Source organism: Parambassis ranga, chromosome 18 (assembly GCF_900634625.1).
Source record: "Parambassis ranga chromosome 18, fParRan2.1, whole genome shotgun sequence".
In the NCBI taxonomy this organism is placed as follows: domain Eukaryota; kingdom Metazoa; phylum Chordata; class Actinopteri; family Ambassidae; genus Parambassis; species Parambassis ranga.
Window position 1 is genome coordinate 3,066,762 of NC_041038.1, and position 20,017 is coordinate 3,086,778.

Here is a 20,017-nt window from a genome sequence, read left to right on the forward strand (position 1 = left end):
AGTGTGCTCCCTGGAAACCTCATTTGAACTCAAGTATTGTCACTCTTAACCTAAAAAACGGAATAGAGGAAAAAGACACTTCTCACTTTTGGCAGTTCAGGATTCATACGTTCAGTTGAGTAATTCAAATGAGATGACTACCCATCCAGCATGTATTTTGCTTCACCCAAAACCTGCTTCACCCTGCTGCAACAACACAAATCAATACAGAAAGCTTTTCAAAAGCTGGTTTACAGTAGTCCCCTTTCTGTTACTGCAGAACAAGCAAATGTGTGCAATCTCATCAGGAAGTTGACACATTATGACAAATTAGGTGACAGTAAAAGATTTGTTTTGTGGCTTGTTGATTCATCAGTGTGTCTCTGTACCGTACACGTTGAAAAAGGGAATCTTGTGTTACAGTGATATTTCAACAGTCAACACTTGCACTGAGATTCACTTCTGTCGAGCATTAATGGTAAATACATGTTTTGGAAGCTTTGGTAACACGACCTTTAACAGACTGGCAAAGCTAGGCTAGATGAATAAACAATTCTGAGGGTTGAATTTTAAATGCAGCATTTTATTAAGTTTTAAAAAGTAAGACTTAAAAATATATTGGGTCTAGGCATAAAAACCTTTGTATGTAAAAATATTCCATATTTTGAGAATGCCAAAACACTAATATTAGCAATACTAATTAATAGCTTCAGTTAGGCAGTGGTCAGAAGGATAACAGTTATTAGCTAGATAGATACGTTTATTAATCCTGAGGGAAATTGAAGCATCCAGTAGCACATACAATACAGGTTGATCTCTTAGGTCAAAAACCAGTCCAACCGAAGTCCTCTACCAAATTGTGATTCTGATGCCATCTGCTGGAGACAAGCAGGTTTCCCAGTGGACTGGAACTGTCACTTTAGCGCATCATCCAACAGACCAAATACACTTCCTATGGGGGGAAAAAAAAACACACACACACCAACTGCATTGTGTACAAACTATACAGCTCTATCTGCCTATATTTGAAAAAAATGTCTAATATTTTCTATATTATAATCATATGGAAAAGTTTAATGCAGATTTTGTCATATTTAATGGTGCATTTCTCTTTAACAAAATATGGCCATGTTCACTTTAAACAGGACAACTACATGCACATGCCTGTACTGAACAACATTTATATTAATGCAGCCTTACCTTAACAGGACATTCTGATCACATCATTTCCAGCTTCCAATCTTCCAGTCTCTCTACTACCCAGAGGAGTTAGGAGGGACAACAGGCCTGTAAACATAGACAGGGTGGTAGGCCTAGAAATTAGAGGAAGTGTGTAATAAATATTTTTCCCCCAAATCAGACTGTACAAAACTTATTTGCCTAGATTTTAACCCAATCTAAGAAAGTAGAAACATTGCATTATTTATTGAATTACAAAAGTTAGGAAACAGAGTTAAAGTAGTATCTACCTGATGTTCAGGATGGTGGACATCTTCTGAGGATGACTTACCATGAGCTTCCATCTCCTGCTTAGAGACTAACAACCTACAAAGAGCACAAATACTAAGAATACCAAGACCACATGCAGTTTTTACTACATATGAAAATAATGAAGTGACTAAAATGTAACATGAACTTAATGAAATGAAGAATGCTACAAGATTTATGATGTACTGTTGCAAGTTTACAAGCATAGGCCATCGTAATTATTGTTCTGCCGCTAGGATTTGACACAAAGTAAGTAATGAGGGTCTCAAACGGGAAGGAAGAATAAGAATCTACTTTATGTACAGTTATTTTTGCGATTAACTGGTGTTAATTTGTATGACCAGCTGCTTATAATAGCACTCACTTCGCATCATTGCACAACTGGTTGTTTGGAGTGAACACAAAAGTTGTCGCTGGAGCGCAGATCGGGTGTAGCTTCACCAGCAGGGGGCTGTGAAACAATCACCTAACATGTGTCGAACTAGTCTGAGTTAAAATGGCTGTGTAAACTAGTTGTTATGGTAAAAGGCTAACGCAACGAGGAATAAGTTCACAATTAAAATGTAGTGGTTGGTTTCATTTGTTTATTAAAAAGCCTTCAAATAAAAAGCAACTTGTAAAAGGAAATACATGACGGTGCTATAGATTCTACTTTTCGCAAGAAAAGGTAACACAAAGTGTATAAAACAAATCCACACTGGAACTTTTGATGTCATGCTAACATGTCGCAAATCTCCTATTAAGATTATTATACAACCTCCCACACCATGTTTATATTAAAGCACTTAGTTTAATCTACTGATGAGCAATCTGTAATCAACCAGTTCAGTGTGAATACCATACGTTTGTCTACAAAGACTACATATATTTTAGTTTATATGAATTCCCTTGTTATGAAAATATGTCAGTTTCTAACTGGCCATATTCATTTAGTAAGATTGAAAAAGCAAAATTAGTTTTTGGCCATGAACAGCACTGTGTCACACTGGAATAATCTATTCTGTAAAACATGTCAGGATTTAACAGCAAAACAAGCAGAGGAACAGAAAAGGCATGACCAGTTTAGAAGAACTGTTGACAAGGATTCGTATGATTTTAAGTACGGGGCTGTCCGCAATACAGTATCTTCCAGTAAGTCTCAGGCGAACGCAACGCAATCCGCCATAGACGTGAGGGGGAAGGGGGGTGTATAGCGCCACATACATCAGCAGACAACGACGATCTTGTCATATTCTAAACCTGGAAAAAGAGCACACCACACATGTCAAGGAGCGCGTTTATCTCAGGATTCGCGCAAGACTGATCTTTGATGTTAAAGCAGCAATGTTTTAGGTTGCAAGCAGAAACGTGTAATGGTTGCATAGAGTTCTGCTGGTAAACTAGATCAACAGGTATTAAGTGTTCTGATGGTTACGATTTAAAGTGTCATTCTACTGCAACTTACGGATTCAGCTGAATATTTTTTGGTATCAATGTGATTCATGAGGTCATGAAACATTCACTCTGTGTTCTCACCTTGTATTATCCTCTTGGCACCTAATAGCCTGCATAGCGAGGTGGTGGCGGTGGAGGTGGCAGTCTCTCAGCATACGAATCCCTGGGGCGGGGAGCAGCGTACAACGGAGCCCTGGATGTGGGCGAGAGCCGAGACCTCTCATAGGAGAACCCATTGCCAGCTGATGGAGCCGGCAGAGGGGGTGCTCTTCTTAAGGGGCTTCGGTCCCTGACCATATAACCGGGAGGTGCAGGGAGTGGGCGCCGCTCGTAGGGGTCAATTGACCCCATTCCAAGACGCTCTCTAACCAGTGCTGAGGGAGGTGGTGGCGGCGGGGGGATAGCACTGGAACGTCTGTCGTCATAGCCTGCAGCGCTGTAAGGATGGGCTCTGTATTTCTCATAGTAATCAACCACTCCATAGGGATCTCGCTCGCCATAGCCGGGATAAGGTGCTCGTCTCGGGGGAGGGGGTGGTGGCGGTGGAGGAGGAGGGTAAGCAGACATGCGGCCTCTGTAGTGAGGGTCAGGCCTGTCCCCTGGATAATAAGGAGGATAATAACCTCTGCTTGGTGGAGGCAGATAGTCCTCCTCCTCATGTGCCCCTCTGGGTCTGCTTTTTGATATCTGAACGTGTATGCGCTTTCCTAAGAGAGAGAAAAACATTGTCCTTCAAATCCAAAAGTTAAGATACTACCCGCAAACAAACTGTAATGGAGACTTTATCACATTTACATACCTTGAAACTCTGCGTTATCCAAGCCCTGTAACGCATCCATGGCCTCATCATAATTAGACATGTGCACAAAGGCAAAGTTCTTGACAATGGAACACTCTGTGACTGTGCCATACTCCTCAAACAGATCACGGAGCTCCTTGTCGAAGCCTTTTTCTACATTGGCTATGTGGAGTTTCACCGGACCCTGGTTCTTCCCCCTGCTGGGCTCCACATTGATGGGTCTGCCATTCAGCTTATGGAGATGGAGCTCGCGGATGGCTTTGGTAGCAGACTTCCGGTCCTCCATATGAACGAAAGCGTAGTTTTTGTACTTGGCACATTCTGTGACTGTGCCGTACTGAGTAAACAAAGCTTCGATTTCATCCTTCTCAGTGTTCTGAGACAGGTTCCCGATAAATATCTTCACCATTACTGCCCAGTGTGCGTGTCTACAACAAAAACCAGTACATGGTTAACCATGGGAACCAATCATAGGGGCAAATAGTGAAGCTGCGACGTCATTATCAGGAAATAGAAAGCAAAGCATGTAATGGAGGCGACTGTAGAGGGCCGCGAGGCAAAACTATAATTAAACGTATTACACATTTTGCCATACGTTATCGTGTTATTAGTGTTAGTCAATAACATACAAACCGTAAAATACAGCACGCTTATGGAAAAACTTGTCAAAGAAGTTTCCGTGTTTGCACTTCCCGGCCGAATAACAGCTAGCCGTGTAGCTATTAGCAAGCTAACATTAGCTTCTAACTACCATACCATCAAGATAACATTAGTTGCCCAATGCAATAAAGTTCAACTACCGACTACATTTGTAACTATGATTTCAATGCTGTGACAATAATGTGAAAACGACAGAGAAAGACACGTAAATCCGCTCTACTCACCGCTTGGGATCAATACAACCGACTAGGAAGACATGTAGTGAAATTGGCTGGCGGTATAAGCACATGTAGTCCTCTGATTGGCGAACAGGCTCGTCAATCAAAAATCCCAGCCTGCGATTGGGTGAATGTATGAAGTCAAATTTCTATCCAAACGGCTGTTGGTGTGGCGTTAGAGCGTACATATGAGTGTTTATAACACGTTTTCCTTAATTTGTAGAAAAGCAAATCAAGTTTTAGAGTATAATGCAATTGAACAATAAACTGGTTTTCAGAATACATCACAGATTGAAAAAGTCAAATATTATTTACACATTGTTGTTAATAATTTAGGTGTTCTTAAAATCATATATATTTGATGTATTCATTTATTATATAAAATCAGATATGTAGATCAATAAAGTCGCACATGCTTAGACTAACACTTAATGACACCATACAACTTATTTCGTTCAAGTTAGGAGATACACGTTCATGGCTTTTCTCTCTCTATACCACAAACAGTAAGTAATAGCAGTACGAAAGTTGGACATCAAGTAGACTCTGACCTGTGATAGTAAACCTCCAGTAGGGGGAGACAAAGGCTGATAGAATAACATTGCATCTGTGAGCATCTCTAACAATATTTCAGATTATCCAATTCCTGCTCATTTACATTTTTTAACTTCTGCCAACACACAAAGATTTGACTCATATGTTGAGTGGCTACATGTTGCTGAATGTATTATTTTATTAAATGTATTGTTTAAATTGCACATACTAGTTTAACAACCAAAACAAAAGCTGAAATGCTATCTGTATTTATAGTTTGCAATCATGTTGGCAAATATATCTGAATTTTACTGTACTTTAAACCTCAAAACAAACCTGTCATGCTTTTTAACTAAACAGCTGTCCCTACTGTCTTTATGGGCCTTCTGGGATGTGCTGCAGGAGCATCCTTAAAGGACGATGCTACCAACACCATCCCTCTGATGGTGGCACATATGTTCTAACTACACATCAGAACAATAAATAGCCCACATTATTATTTTTAGCACTATAGATACTCACTCTGCAAGCTAAAGCAGCTGATATACCATCATACATTATCAAAAACAAACATGCCTTCTGCTATCTAGGGTTGAGTGTGCTGATTGGCCGTTTAGTTAAAAGAATTCTTCCAGAATTACATAAAATATTGCAGTAGGGTCATCAGAAATTAAACTTGTCCGTTTCCAATACCATCAGTTAGTAAATGCCTGTTCAGAATTGGATCAAAAGGAGAATGTGATAATGAACAACTAAATCCTAAAAATGACAATTATAGCGTCATTGATGTTTCTTTAAATTCAAAATTAGGATTGCTTAAAATAGCCTGAGACAAATTTAACACTGCAGTGCAGTCCTATCTGCCACAATTGTGCAATCTTGCAGGAAAAAAAGTGAGCACCTCACCAAAACCTGCACAGACAGCAGCATTAAATGGAGAAAAGAAACTGTTGCAAAAATGTATACCAAACAATGAAAAGTCCTTTATTGCCATCAGAACATGAGTGAGAAAACCAGAGACAAAAATTTGACAGTGAGGAGTCGACTGTACAACCAGCATCCACACAGACACACACAAACACACACACACACAGTGCAGCCAGCAGTCTTTCAACAGGACGTGAGGGATACAGATACCTAAGGGGGATACAGTACTCACACAATGAGGTATAAAGGTAAAACACAAACATACAAGATAGGGCTTCGTCCTTCACTCGCACACATGCAACTAAACCAAGGTACAAATACTCAAGTGCTCGTTCATTCTCTAAAAACACAACATACAGGTGAGCAGAAATGTATAACAGCAGCATCTGGGTCATCTTGTGTCAACCACACTCCCATTCATCTGTCTCTCAAAACCTTTGGTCACGTGGACGCTTGCTTGTCATGCACAATGTTGCCCTTATAATTTAACACTTTGTGAAGAATGGGTCCCTTCCTGGCAGAAAGTGGGAGGATCAGGGCAGATGAGCAGGGTGGGAGATAAGGGGGGGATGTTTAGTTAGAAATAGTTTTTTTTCTTCTCTTTGTGGTAGAGTTTCTACGTTAGTTTGACATTCAATGTGTACATTAGCAGCAATTCTAGCGAATGAAACAATGGCTTTGTAAGTCAGATTAATAACACCCTTTCCTCATGCACAGGACAGGCACCCCCTACTACTCAATAACTAAATGCCATGCAAGTTAGAAAAATAGACTGCAAACTCACAAGACAAGAGAAATCAAAGTTCATCTCCACAGAAGAGGTTGATTTCACTTCAGTTTTTTATTTCATATTTTCTAAGATGTGGAAATAGCAACAAAAAAAACTTGAGAGCGGTAACCAAGACAACAGTAACAACATGAGTAGAGAGCCACTGAGGTTTTCGAGTCTGTCTCTTACTCCATATCCCTACCCAAACTGCCAGGTACAAGACAGACACCTCGCTTGTTTAAAAAGTTTCGGTCCTCTACTTATGCGCCATGCGGGGCGACCACGTCGGCTCGCATGCACCTGCTGCATGTATGCCTCGTGTGTGTACCTGTAAATGTGGGCCTGTGTGTCATGTGGCTCTCATGTCATTTGAAGCTGTCCCAATCATCCCACAGTCTGCAGTCTCCAGGCCTCTCACCCCACTAGCAGCACCCGTCCCAGAAAGATGGTCGCCCTTGTGTGTGTGTGTGCGTCCGGAGCTGCGTGCTGCAGTGGTTTATCAAGACACTAGTGTGGCTGGAAGCTAGCACCGCCGCCCCCCCTCCGGCACAGAGAAAGAGGCACGGTATAGTTCTCTTTTTAAGTCTAAATCTTTAAGTTTAAGTGTGCCATCTGTCTGGTGACAGCCTGTCCTCTTTACAAGGCTGCATTGGTGCCACCCTGGACCCTTGAAACACATAACAGGAAGTGACATCACTCAACACTTTCAGGCCAGTTAAATAGAGATGCCTCACCGCACGACCCTGACCACGGCTTTGTTGGCATTTAGATTTTGTGGTTGCCAGATGTCTTAACTGTGCACACACAAACAAACACATGCGCACATACACGCACAGACCCTGTCTCTCAAACGCCGTCCATTCTACGCGCAATGAGGACAAGCGCCTTGAATTTCATGTTTGGCACCAGACTTCTGTTTCCTCACGTCGGCCAGCCTCTCCCTCTGTTTCTGCATCATCTTTTCACTCATCACTCCCTCACAGGTCTCCTTTAAACTAAAAGAAAAAACTTCCTGGAAGAATGCCTCTCCCTCTTTTCTTCCTCTTAGGAAACAAAAACAAAATTAATGGAAAAACTCAAGTGTTTTTATTATTATTTTTTTTTTCAAATTCAAGGCACAATGTCTATCAATATCCCAATCTGTCCGTCTGTCTCCACTCCCAGGTTCAGTGTGCGAACATCACGTCACATAAGCTATTGGACTGTCTGCTCCTACACCACTCCCTACAGCTCACATCTCTCTTCTCTGTACTTTAACACTGATAAGAGATGAGTCTGTTTCGCTTGAGAGAGAGCGACCAAGTCCAAACCAGTGATAAACAATGAACAAAATTAACATTAACAAAAAAAAGACACAAATAAAGACAACCGTTTCAAAAACAACAAAAAAAGTCTCGTCCTGTATCTCGTGTTTCAGTATTTTTAAAAATCAAGTCATATCCACCAGCTCTTTTTTTGGCAAGCTAGTTGTTTTTTTTTTTAAATAAGCACTAAGTACTGATAGATAGTATAGCATACACCGTTAACGTGTTTTTAAGTAGATGCGTTTGTCGTTTTTTTGTACTTTTTCACTCTCGTAGTATGAATTCAGGTATTTTGTCAGGTACTTTTTCACTCATCTGTTTAAGGTTTAAGTTAATGCAAGCAGGGACAGAGTTTGCCATGGAGTCTTGCTCTAGACTTGGGTTCGCGAGGGGCGGAAGGGGGTCACTGCTTTATGACACCCCATTGACCAAGGTCAGGGTCTCGCTGGCCGAGGTCATGCCTTTGCTGGGGGAACGCTTGGAGGGCGTTCGCTCATTCTTCTTGGCACTAGTGCCATTCTCCTGTGGGTACAGAAAGCAGAGAGAAATGAGAATCTAAATATGTATGTTAAAACTAAAGCTGAGATCAGTGCATGTTTCTGTCTGCACCTTGGGCTCTGAGCCGGTGTGGTTTTCCTTCTGAGGCAAGTTCTGTCTGCTCTGGGAGTCAGCACGGGATATATAGTCGGCAACTGGAAACGTTGAAACCCATTAGGTCAAACAGTAGCTATATTAATTGCAAATGTGGACAAAAATATTTTGCTACAACTCACCATTATCACCGGTTTGTCTTTCACGGCTGGCTGAACCTCCTTCAGGGCGGTTGCCACGATTGCGACGGCGGCGGCTTCGGTTGCGTCGTTGAGGTCGGGCTTCTTCATCTAGCAATTTTAATTTCAGATGTTAGCCTTTACCACAAATAACAAATTTAATGCCAGCTAATGACAAACAGAACACTGAAGCGCTAACCCAGGCCGTTCTCACTGGGGCCTGCCTGGCTGTCAGACTCTGCAGCAGCATCCATAACACTTGGCTCCTGATCGTTGCGACGGCGCCTTGATCGTCTGCGACGGTCTCCTCCCATGCCATCACTGATGTCTGCATCAGCCAGATCACCCTCACCCTCCAGCAGGGAGTATGGGTTACTGTCAGGGTCCCTCAGCACTAGAGATGACAGAAAAAAACATCATCACCAGTCACCACAGCAAGTATTTGTAGTATTTGTCTGTTTGGAACCAAAACATAAACTACCTGAACTGATGGAGTTGGAAGGCTTGGATCCTGCCCCTCCACGGCCTCGTCCTGAGTTGGAGCCCCGGCCCCTGCCACCCCTTCGGGAGCCTCTCTCATCATTGCCTACACCTCGTGGTCTCTGGTCTCGGTCAATAAGGTCCTCCGATTCAGAAGCATTGGACAGTTCAGAGTTTGTGCCTGCATCAATCAGAGACAAAGAACAATAATACAAGTTAATACCAACATAAACACATGGATCACATAGCATCAAGTTAAAATAAAATACCTTCATTCTTACCATATCCAGAGTACTGGCTGTTGGAAGCCCTGCGTCCTCTGCCACGTCCCCCATAGGTGCGAGAGGTGTGGAGCGAGTTGCTGCTCTCATCTGTTAAGTAACCTTTCTCCCGGTCAACGCCAGGGCCCCCAGTTCGGCTGGGAGGTGCGCGGTAGCCTACCCCAATCTGACGGAGCTGCTCATCAATCTGGAGACGCTCAAGGCGCAGCTGCTCCACTTCCTACAGGCCAGTAGAGACAGTGAGGACATTCTCAGCATCATTTTAAGCAACTAAACACTCCTTCGAACCTTAAAACTGCACGACTTTGTTCGTTTCCATTTGTTTGCCAAAATATGCTACATGTGGATCCTATTGTACTGACTAAAGACGGAGCCATAAACTTCAAACTCATATCTGCTGTGAACCTACCCACCACCAAGTGGCAGCACTGTGTAGAAATCAGTGTCCCGTGACCCTTTTGAAATACGAATCAACTTTTAATAGATCCACTGTAATTGGCTGACTGGGTTAGCTTTTAGCTTGTAGGGTTAGCTTAGGATAAGCAGCTGATTGAATGCAAAGCTAGAAACAGTCTCCTTACTTTTTAATCTCTTGGACAAAGACAAATTAAACTCCATACTGTGTGGAGAGAGCTTCACAGTGTTGGCAGGCTCTAAAGTTCTCACTTTGAGTCAGACACCCATTTAATCCTCCACCACTCATCTCGACACTTGATGGCCATACAAGCCATGTGACAACTATCCTCTGTTATAGGATAGTTTATGTTTATCAATTTCCAATTATTCACCTGAGACAGGAATATGCAATGAAGCGTAGTGGCAGCAGTGCACTGACAGCATTTTCTGTGGTGATTTTGGGGGGGAGGGTCTCCTTTCACAGTGTGACAGGTGTCTCCACCAATGACAGCTGAAACTCAAGGGAGGTGTGAAGGAAGTGAGGCAGGGAGAAGGGGAGGGATGGGGTCTGATGTTATTTTTGAAAGCTGAGGGTCCAGATAGCTGGTAATCTATACTCCAGCATACCCTTCACCCCATCCCGGAGAGAGAGGGGCTATTTATAAAAAGCACACGAGGTAAGGGCAAAATGAGGCGCTCTCAGCAACTTTCCTCATGTGGTGCAGGGCAGGCGGGAGACAGGTGACCAATATGAACCCACTCCGCATATACGCCCACTCTACCATCACGTCACAGAAACTAGGCTTCTTAGAAACACATTCCCCACACTGAGTGCACACATTTATGGATTCAAATAAAAGTGGGAGCAGTGTAGAGACTGGAATTTTCTGATCATCATAGGTTTGAGTGACAGAGACAGGCAGGGAAGGCTAGTGCTGCCATCTCTTGGTGAAAAAATATTACTAACCTGGAGATAGGACACATGGTACTCCAGTAAAGCCTGAGCATTGCTGATGTTCTCCTTAGTTCCAACGAACACAAAGGGAACCATGCCCTGATAAAGCACAAAAGGAAATAAGGGTTGAGTTTTTATGGATGGAAAACAGATAATCATCACTTTAAATACTGAGCCCAAGATATTAGCTTAAACAGTTAAACCTTAATCCAAAATATATTCAGGTGGTGAACAGCAAAACATTTTTGCAAGGATTATATGCCTAAAATCACACAAAACATACTCAAAAGAAATATTCCAACCCATTACAGAAAACAGACAGCTAAGGTACCCACTATAACTGACATGCTGTGCAGTGGGCTGTGTGTATTGAAAGCAATGAAAACCTAAGTGCTGGTGACAAAAGAAGAGAGACAAAGCAGCAGTATGGAACAGTGTCAAAACAGACAGCACATGGAACGTTTACACTCCACTGCAGATAAGTAGCTTTGCTTTTTGGAGAAAAGGGGGAGGGGTGAGGGTGGGTGGTGTAGGGAGGGGGTGGGATACATGGGGGACTGGGAGAGCAGCCGAACGGTCCATTCACCTCTTTGCTGGTGGCAGTGTCGTCCCTGCCAGCCCCCTGCCTGCCTACCTCCTCCCTGGGAAGCTTTTTGTCGTTGTCTCCTTCGATCCTGACGCGGACCACGCCTGACTTGTCCACAATTTCCTGGATGACTTTGCCGTTCTTGCCGATGACTTTGCCTGCACAAGTGTGAGAGAGGGGAAAAAGAAGTGTGGATAAAGGAGGAAGTGATTGGAAATATGTGGTTATGTCAGATGTCTTAAATGAAATAAACTCTCTCAGGATTGTTACGTCGCTCACTTACCTACAAGGTTCCTGGGTACCTGAAAGTAGTCTTCTTTGAACTCTAGGTACTCTCTCGCTTGCTTCACTGCCTCTGGAGTCTATAAACACAACATTACAATCAATAACAGCACAATATATCTCTCCATAAGAACCAACACAAACTGCACATGACACTATACATCATCATAGATGCTCTTTACCTCTCCATAGATTCTGAATGTGCAGCTTTCCTCCTCTAGCTCGATCGCTGTAACACCAGGCACCTTTCTCGCTTGTTGAATGTTGGCACCATGGGAGCCGATGGCGAGGCCCATCAGGTCCTCCCTGACCCGCACTTCTTCTTGGTATGCTGATGCTAACTGCTTACTTGTCTGGAAGAATAAATTAGTTAATTGATAGCTACGGCTCTGTGTATCTGTCAGGGTGTGTGTGTGTATGTGAAAACGATTCCATTTACCTCCAAATGTTTGGTGGCTTCTTCGTTGCGGGACATTAACATAAGCTTGGTACGGATGCTGCGGAAATGCATGTCACTCAGAAGTGTGGCACGCTTTACTGTGGTTTCATTTGTAGACTGTTAAGATGACAAAAAAGAGACACGATTAGGACATACATGCTTATGTCCTGTCTTAGAATGATCTTGCTTTAGTCCCTAACGTGCAGTTTCATATTTATGCGTCAGTGTTACTATAGATAATTTGCATTGCTTTTTTTTGTTTGTGAACAGTTTATGCAAGATGCACTTTAATGTAGAATTTTCAGTGGCTAAGGGGACAAATGACCTGTCTGTTTAAAATAGAATTTAAATAGAATCAGAAATTTTTTATTAATCCCAGGGGGAAATTGCTTAAACCTTTGTAGTTTGTAACGAAATAGATACTGCCAGGTCTAAATGTTTATTTAAAGTTAATGCCAAACTTATAGAGGTCTTTGTAGCTGTATTTTTTACTTCTTAGATTAACAACCAACATAAAGTTTGATCCTTGAAAAGAGTGGGGAAACTTATTATATATATAATGATTATTGACTCAGGCAAATAGGACAGCAAATAGGTAAAGTGCGCTTAGTGTAATATGGTCAGAGATAACATGCCAATTGCTGATTTAGTATTCATAGTACGCACCAGCACAATGAGTTCGTGTGTTTGGGCACTGTAGAAGATGCAGTTGGCTCCGATAGCTTTCCTGAAGTCTTTGTGAATGTTGTCATTCGCACAGCTGTTGATAAGAAAACAATCCACAGGAGAGACCCCCTCATTATTCATTTGGCAGCAAATATAACAACCCTGCACACTGAGATAAATTATAATTCAAAGACAGGTGTGCAGACAAAATTTGAATTTATACAATTTCAAGAACTCTATGCAATGTAATGATGGACTCACATGTCCCTTAGGTCTTCTGGCACAGGGATGGGGACCTTGTGGAAGGAGTTTCGAGAGGAAGGGCCATTGGGGTTTAGAGGCCTGATGCGCTCTGATGTGACAATCTCGTTGTATGTGGCATCGCATGCTGCGTATTCAATCACATAGAACTGGAAACAACACAAAGACAAATTTTTGTCAATGTTGCCAGACAGTATCAGACAAAGTATCATGCCCAATCTCTTAGATCACAAAAAAAACTTCAGAATAATTATTCACCTAACTAATAAATCTACACTCCTTTCTAAGTTTCTTCTATGTTAGAGAAGCCTAAGATGAAACTAAAGGTGTGATGCAGTAAGAAGTAGGGAAAAGATTAAAAAAAATGTAGACAAAGAAAGAGAGGTAGCATGAGCGAGTACGGCAGCGAGATGAACACTGCACACTTCATGCTCAAAGGACTGAATTAAAGCCATCAGTCAATGCTAGACATTCCTGCAGGCTCTTATCAGACCGCTCCAAATAACAGCACTACACTAGCAGCAACTCCCTTGGCACAGTAGCACTGCAAAGCTGTCCTTTCTATATCCCACTGACCCACTATTCAACCTGCAGCTTGTAGTCATCACTGCAAGTCAGTACTTGTTGAAAATGTGTCAAAATTGAAAAAACAAAATACTAAAAAATAAGCAAGGTTTGCCCAATAAAAAAGGAGCCACTCCATTTTGACATCACAAGCCGGTGTGAAGTAGTACAGTGTGTATAGGAAAGGTAATGTGTGTGCACAATGTCAGACCACATCAGGACGTACTGATTTTTTGAGTTCATTATCCAATAGGACTGATCTCACTGCTGGCCAGCATCCTCTCTAGACACAGCATAGTGCAGTACCCAGAGCTCAATAGTTAGCAGTTACTGGTAATATAACTAACTCATAGATGGCTGAATTACTGATTATTAAGCACAGAGGAAGCTAGGCTAGCTGGATCTTGATGTTGTTAGTATTTTTCTAGTCACTCTTCTGTGTTAATATGTGTGAGGAGGGAATAGTATATATTTTTCCAATTTACTTAAAGCAAGTGCTTACCTCTCCCTTCATCATTCTGACCCGTGCCAGCCACCAGCCACATGGCTCCTGTTCGTTGGCCCTGGAGTAAACCTGTAAGGGAATTTTAGGCCATATGACCATTACAATTTCCTGCATTCTCCTAAAGCTAAAGAAGCTTGGTGTCAAAAGTAACAAAATACAAATTGAAATATACGTTAATTTCCGGGAGGATGCATGCATCTAGGCATGTTGACAGTAAGAATGAGACACTTAAAACCCTTCAATCAAAGACATTAGGTGAGCAAAAACTCCAGACGTATGAGCCAAATTAGACAAAAAAAGCCTCACCTCCACCTCATCTCCTTCACCGATATCCTTGTGATAGTCGGCTGGAGGAGGCAACCGCACGTCGCTGAAGGGCAACTGTCTCTCTGGCTGCCAGCTGTGGCAAGGCAGAACACAAACACTTGTCAACTTATCGACAATCACAGGCAACAAAATTAAAGTGTGAAAGCTGAACACTTTTTCACTTGTCATCACACTAGGATTAATTCCACATGCGTATTACTGACTCCCTGCTATGTAGCACATTAAAAGGTATAATGAAAATAAAAAATTTAAATGCCTCATTATGTTTAATGGAAACATTCAAAAAATGGTGTCTGGACAGTACCGGGACTATGTTCACTGCATGATGTCCCAGGTCATTAAATAACTTGACAATAGTTCAATGGAGTGACATAAAAGGAGAGGCTTGAGATTATTACCATAATTTCTTCTTTTAGTTCATTCAGTATTGATATATCATAAAAACTGTCAAACTCATTTTGAACATTAGAGTCAAGGGATTTTTGTTTGACAATCAAATCTAAATTTCCAATCCAGACAGTTGTCATTCATTTATTCAACCATGTGCTTGAAGAAAGTAAAAGGAGAAGCAGGTGGAAGGAACCATCCCAAAAATGACACAGGCCACCATACTGTCACCCCTCCCACTTCACATACCTTGGGTCACTATTTTTAGGAGGACCCTGTTCTACGTTCTGAGCCAAGTAGATAAAGTGGGCAGAGGGATGGGTGGGGGTAGTAGGAAGGGACAGTGAGTGGGGCTAGGAGGACAGGGAAGCATGCTACCAGGATGGCAGGGCCAGGACGAGTTAGAGCAGGAGGTAAAAAAAAAACTGTTAAGAGACGTATATGGACAGCTGCAAGCCACAGGTGCTTAAGGGGACAATTTTAAATACATGGGTAATTTATAATCTTGAAACAGTCTGTATAATTCTCATTTACACCAGATTAAGCTTTATTTATCCATGTAAGGACTACATATCATAACACTGATACACAGGAGGTTAACAGGAGTAAACTTACTTGTTTTCAAATACAATTGTGAGTGAGTCTTCGTGGACATCTTTGATATAACCCTAGAAGAAAAATACGAGTTTTATTCCCATGAATCCACAGCAAAAACATACAAATGAGGGGTGGGGCTGCTTGATTTTGCATGTAAACAACACAGGCAACTGGCTTGTAAGCCATGCTAGACCAGTAGCGAGACTGCTGCTGAAAAAGAGCATCCAGGGCTAAGACATCACATCTCTGACACAATTCTCTGGCTGTGAATCCTGTGTTGGATAAAGTGACGAGGAACACTGACTCCTCCTGACAGCACAGACAGCCTGGAAATCTCTCTGTTTCTCACACACACACACACAGATACACAAACAGAATTAAAATACACAAGCCCTAAAGTGTGTGTGTGTAAGCTGAATGACAATAATTTTACACGAAAAATGTTCGTGAGGGCATGTGTCCAGGGCAGCCAGCCATGCCTATGTGAACAGATTATGTGATCGCCCATAGGCAGCTAATACTAAAGAGATCACTTGAACATGCTACTTGTCCACCATGACCAGCCATAAAGACCTCAGAGCATGCCATAACCAACCTCCCAGTGCCGAGCAAAGACAAGACGGAAGGAAAGTGGTGGGTGTGGCGTGTCACTCGGTGTGACACTACCATATAAGGGACAGAGAGGTCTGACAGTATCTTCACTTGCGAGCATGCTTGGGGGCTGTAAATGGGGGTGTTGATTCACCTGTTTAGAAGGTGTTGTCTTTGCATTAGAAGAGGCTAAATCTTTGCCTGGAGAGTGTGAGAGTTTTACACCCTTTAAGCATTCCACTCTGACATCAACTATAATTATCTCTACTGCGTACTGTTCTGAGAACGTCCAGGTTGATGTTCATGACAATCTAGCCGACTAGCTTAAGGAAAAGAATTAGCAGTGACAACAGTCCTTCCTGAAAAGGTGCAAATCTTCCAATTTCCAGAGGTCACATTAGGAGACAGCTGCATGTGCATGATCTGCCAGGCTAAATAGTGCTTCAACCAGGCACTACCAGGTCAAAGGGCAGGCAAGCCCTCTTCCATGACACGCCTGGAAGAACCAGAGAGGGGTCATGGGCAGCTTTGTAATGACGTCACGGCATTCTCAGGCCAGCAGCCACATGTAAACCCATGTGGTGACCAAGACCTATGAGAACACTAGCAACAGTTTTGCAACAGTCCTCTCCCAAAAACATTTTACACAAATACCCAGTATATTTAGATAAACTCATCTAACTACTATTTATTAGCAAACATGTGCAGCCAATAAATAAATCAGTGTAGGGAAAAGAAAATTAGTCTTCCTTAACGCAATGATTATTCAGGCTTTATCGGGTCTCCTAGAATGTGCTTGTTGCCACAAATGTCTGCCTTTAAACAATCAAGGTGCCATTTTACCAACAGGTAGTATTGCTCCAACCCATTCATAAATTTGACCCTGATTCATAGATAAATAGGAAAAAATTGACTGACTTGTGGTGGCACCAAGGTGAACAAAGGAGTAGAAAGTAAAATCCCGTCACACCATGTGCCAATCACAAAAAAGGAAAAAGCTGTAAAGCTTTTGGTCCACTCTCTTCCATCAAGGACAAAACATAAACTGCAAAATGAGTGTCACCAACACATCCACAAAACGAGAGCTGTGAGGATGAGGATGTAACGGAGTTTAGTGGAAAGTGTTCATTCATGCCAGAGCCAAACTGTCACCCTGTAAAACAGAACAACAGGTGAAGCAGCATGAGGAGAGTAAATATAGTGTCATCACTAAACCACCATGTGGCCATCTGACCAGCTGAGGGGTTCGAAGCTCAAAAAGACAGAGCACATGGACAAATGGATGTGTTTAAACAGAGAAATGAGAACTAGATATGTCCCCAGAGTTTAGACTGAAAAGAAGGGAGAGGTTGAACAGCATTCCTTAATATTAATGTGTCTGTCCAGGTTGGAACTACCGCTACATTTTAGTTAAATCTTCTTAAATCCGGACATGATGTTTTCCAAGTGTGTATGGCTGACTACTAAAACAGTAATAACCTAAGACAATTATAAGTAAAGTAGTCGTCTAGAATTCAGTGTGAATCCTCCAGTTTCCATCTTTATGTTGTGTTCCAACATGCTGTGACACAGCAGCAACATAGACTTAATATAAAAGTATACTTTCTTTGGAGAATTAGGCAGAAATGAAAGAGAAACTGCCACTGTCTAGTTGTTCCTTGTTATATCAATAAAAACACCTGGTGTTGCTACAGCGTGGGTTAATCTATCAGTTATAAAGTGTGTGAGCTCAATGTAGCATCACATCACACTTGAACTGCACAACAGCTGTCTGATTAGCATCTCGGTGCTGTTATAATTGCTTGTATCGCATATATGTTAAGAGAAATGCTGCATAGCGTTTCATAACTCGTATGTTTTCAGGTGCAGAGCCCGCAGTCATTTTGACATTTGCTAAAAACGAACAAAAATAGGCCATAGACATACATGCTGATGACAAGTGTACCTAGCTCAACTGCTAGCGACAGCTAGCTGCCCACCCTACAATGGCAACGCAAAACCATCATCTTGGTCAGGACTGGACCAATGCTAGCATTAGCCAAGTAATGGTTAGCAAGGGCAGGGCTTCAGAAGAACGAAACCTAACAGTTTTTAATGAAACAAAACTTTTAACTGGGACGACTACAAACTGCGACTTTAACCAGGTTACCTTGTAGAAGGCCCCATTCGAGCCGCGAACTTCCACGGCCAGCCCGTCCATAGTTGTCGGTAGATCCCCACGGCTGAGCTTGTCTGAAGCCGCTATGACTCCCTGCGAGTCGGGTAGCGTTACCACCCCCAGCTTCGCCGGCCCGTCGCCGCTATCCGGCCGCTTGTGGATTTCCAGTGTTTCGGATGGAGGAAGAGGGGCAGAGGTGAAGGGGTTGGGGAGATGGGTGTGATGGTGTCAACTAATTCAACGCAGACGTTGTCTCCAGCAGCAGCCTGTTAGGAGGGACCGATGTCTGTTTTTGGATGAGTGTTGGATTTGGTGCTCGCGACCTGAAAGGAGCCGCCACGAGCAACGGTGAAGTCTCGACGTGCGCGAGGAGAAGCAAGCTAATGATGCTACGACAGGAGGATGCTAGCTGATGGATAATTAGCTGGGAGGCTAGCTATCAACACCTTGATCCCGTCAGTTTTCAGGGATGCTAGCTAGCATTTGATAGCCTGACTGCGTTTGTTGGTTGTACGTGTGGCGCAGTCGCTGCGTTGAATAATCTCACTGAAGTCGTCACCGGGGGTCGTTTCTTCAGTCTGCGGTGCAGAATTTCAGTGGCGTTTCTTTCCCGATGAGCGTTTGTGATGCACTACCGCCCGGCGACTCCTTACTCCAACTACCCGTCCCCTCAAACACACGCCGATAGAGTGAATCAGAGAGGGACTGAATGACCTCGAACACCCCACCCCTCCATGCGGAGTCCCGCCTCTTAGAAAATCCAGGGTTAGGATTGACGAAAGTCCAGGACAATCAATTTTGCTCATTTTTAATTGGTTGAGCAAATAAGGGTTGGTCCCGAGGTTTGGCCAATAATATCAAGGGAGTCGCATCCGAACACATCCATTGGTTTTATTGCATGTCAATGATAATATTGCTCAAATTGACTGGCTCCCATGTCTAATTTTGCCCACTCATTGATGAGAGAGGACCACCAGGTTTTGTAAACAGGACTGTAGTGAACTTACTATATATTTATAATATAAGTGGAAAGAGAAAAACTCTGTGGCATTAAACTCAATTTAGTTCATACAATGGAATATATCAGCAGAACAAGTATAACACTGTGTGAGCAGTGGTTACAAAACAGCACAAATGCTGGACCAAGAAGACCAGATATGAACAAGGACCGTTGGAGGAAACAGCTGTGGTGAGGTCAGAGGTCGGGGGGGTGGGGGCACACAGTACAAGAATATTCCCAACTGTGTGGAGCCCCTGATTCAGTATGCAGAGCAGAGAAAGTGGTGATTACAGACTTGATCATTTCATTGCTTTCTAGCCTTGGGCAATGTGTTGACCCAGCTGTTGAAAATGTGTGTACTAAATAACTGTATTTAACTGTAAATAATAAACTGTATTTAATTGAAAATAGTTCAAAGGTAACATGATTTCCAAAAAGAATGTAAAATTTAGATTGGTCAAGACACCGACATCTACCAAATGAAACACAAGACTACTGACTTTGTTCTACCTAAAGCCACAAACTTTTTAAACACCCTTGATATAATAATAATATACGAAGTCAATGTAGTAATTACTTGAGTTGTGAGCTACTTTAAAAGTTAAAGCTAAAGGCTTGACTTTGAGAAGCGTATTGCCAATAAAATTCATTTACTTTGCT

At 42.4% G+C, this 20,017-nt stretch overlaps 2 protein-coding genes across 7 annotated transcripts; both read right to left on the reverse strand.

Annotated features, from left to right (window-relative positions):
- Positions 1-541: 541 nt before the first annotated feature.
- On the reverse strand, positions 542-4,683 carry LOC114451056 (RNA-binding protein 4B-like). 5 transcript variants are annotated; one of them, XR_003672166.1, is made up of 6 exons: positions 4,585-4,683; positions 3,701-4,128; positions 2,983-3,608; positions 1,449-1,524; positions 1,180-1,266; positions 542-931 (listed from the first exon to the last, which is right to left on the reverse strand). XR_003672166.1 is itself a non-coding variant. In XM_028429586.1 (4 exons), the coding sequence occupies exons 1-3, from the start codon at positions 4,647-4,649 to the stop codon at positions 3,004-3,006; spliced, it is 1,098 nt and encodes a 365-aa protein (XP_028285387.1). In that variant the 5' UTR covers positions 4,650-4,683; the 3' UTR covers positions 542-1,524; positions 2,983-3,003. The 5 variants fall into 5 exon arrangements, 2 of the variants coding, with proteins under 2 accessions (XP_028285387.1, XP_028285386.1); XR_003672167.1 differs by having other exon boundaries at positions 1,180-1,292; XR_003672165.1 differs by having other exon boundaries at positions 542-1,266.
- Positions 4,684-6,861: 2,178 nt separating this feature from the next.
- Positions 6,862-19,062, reverse strand: fxr2 (FMR1 autosomal homolog 2). Of its 2 annotated transcripts, none has more exons than XM_028428981.1 (17): positions 18,349-19,062; positions 15,627-15,679; positions 14,604-14,697; positions 14,295-14,366; positions 13,229-13,377; positions 12,968-13,061; positions 12,302-12,418; positions 12,045-12,215; positions 11,864-11,942; positions 11,629-11,738; positions 11,007-11,093; positions 9,644-9,863; positions 9,364-9,543; positions 9,082-9,276; positions 8,886-8,993; positions 8,722-8,804; positions 6,862-8,634 (listed from the first exon to the last, which is right to left on the reverse strand). In XM_028428981.1, the coding sequence occupies exons 1-17, from the start codon at positions 18,397-18,399 to the stop codon at positions 8,524-8,526; spliced, it is 1,974 nt and encodes a 657-aa protein (XP_028284782.1). In that variant the 5' UTR covers positions 18,400-19,062; the 3' UTR covers positions 6,862-8,523. The 2 variants fall into 2 exon arrangements, with proteins under 2 accessions (XP_028284782.1, XP_028284781.1); XM_028428980.1 differs by having other exon boundaries at positions 11,581-11,738; positions 18,349-19,061.
- Positions 19,063-20,017: the final 955 nt, after the last annotated feature.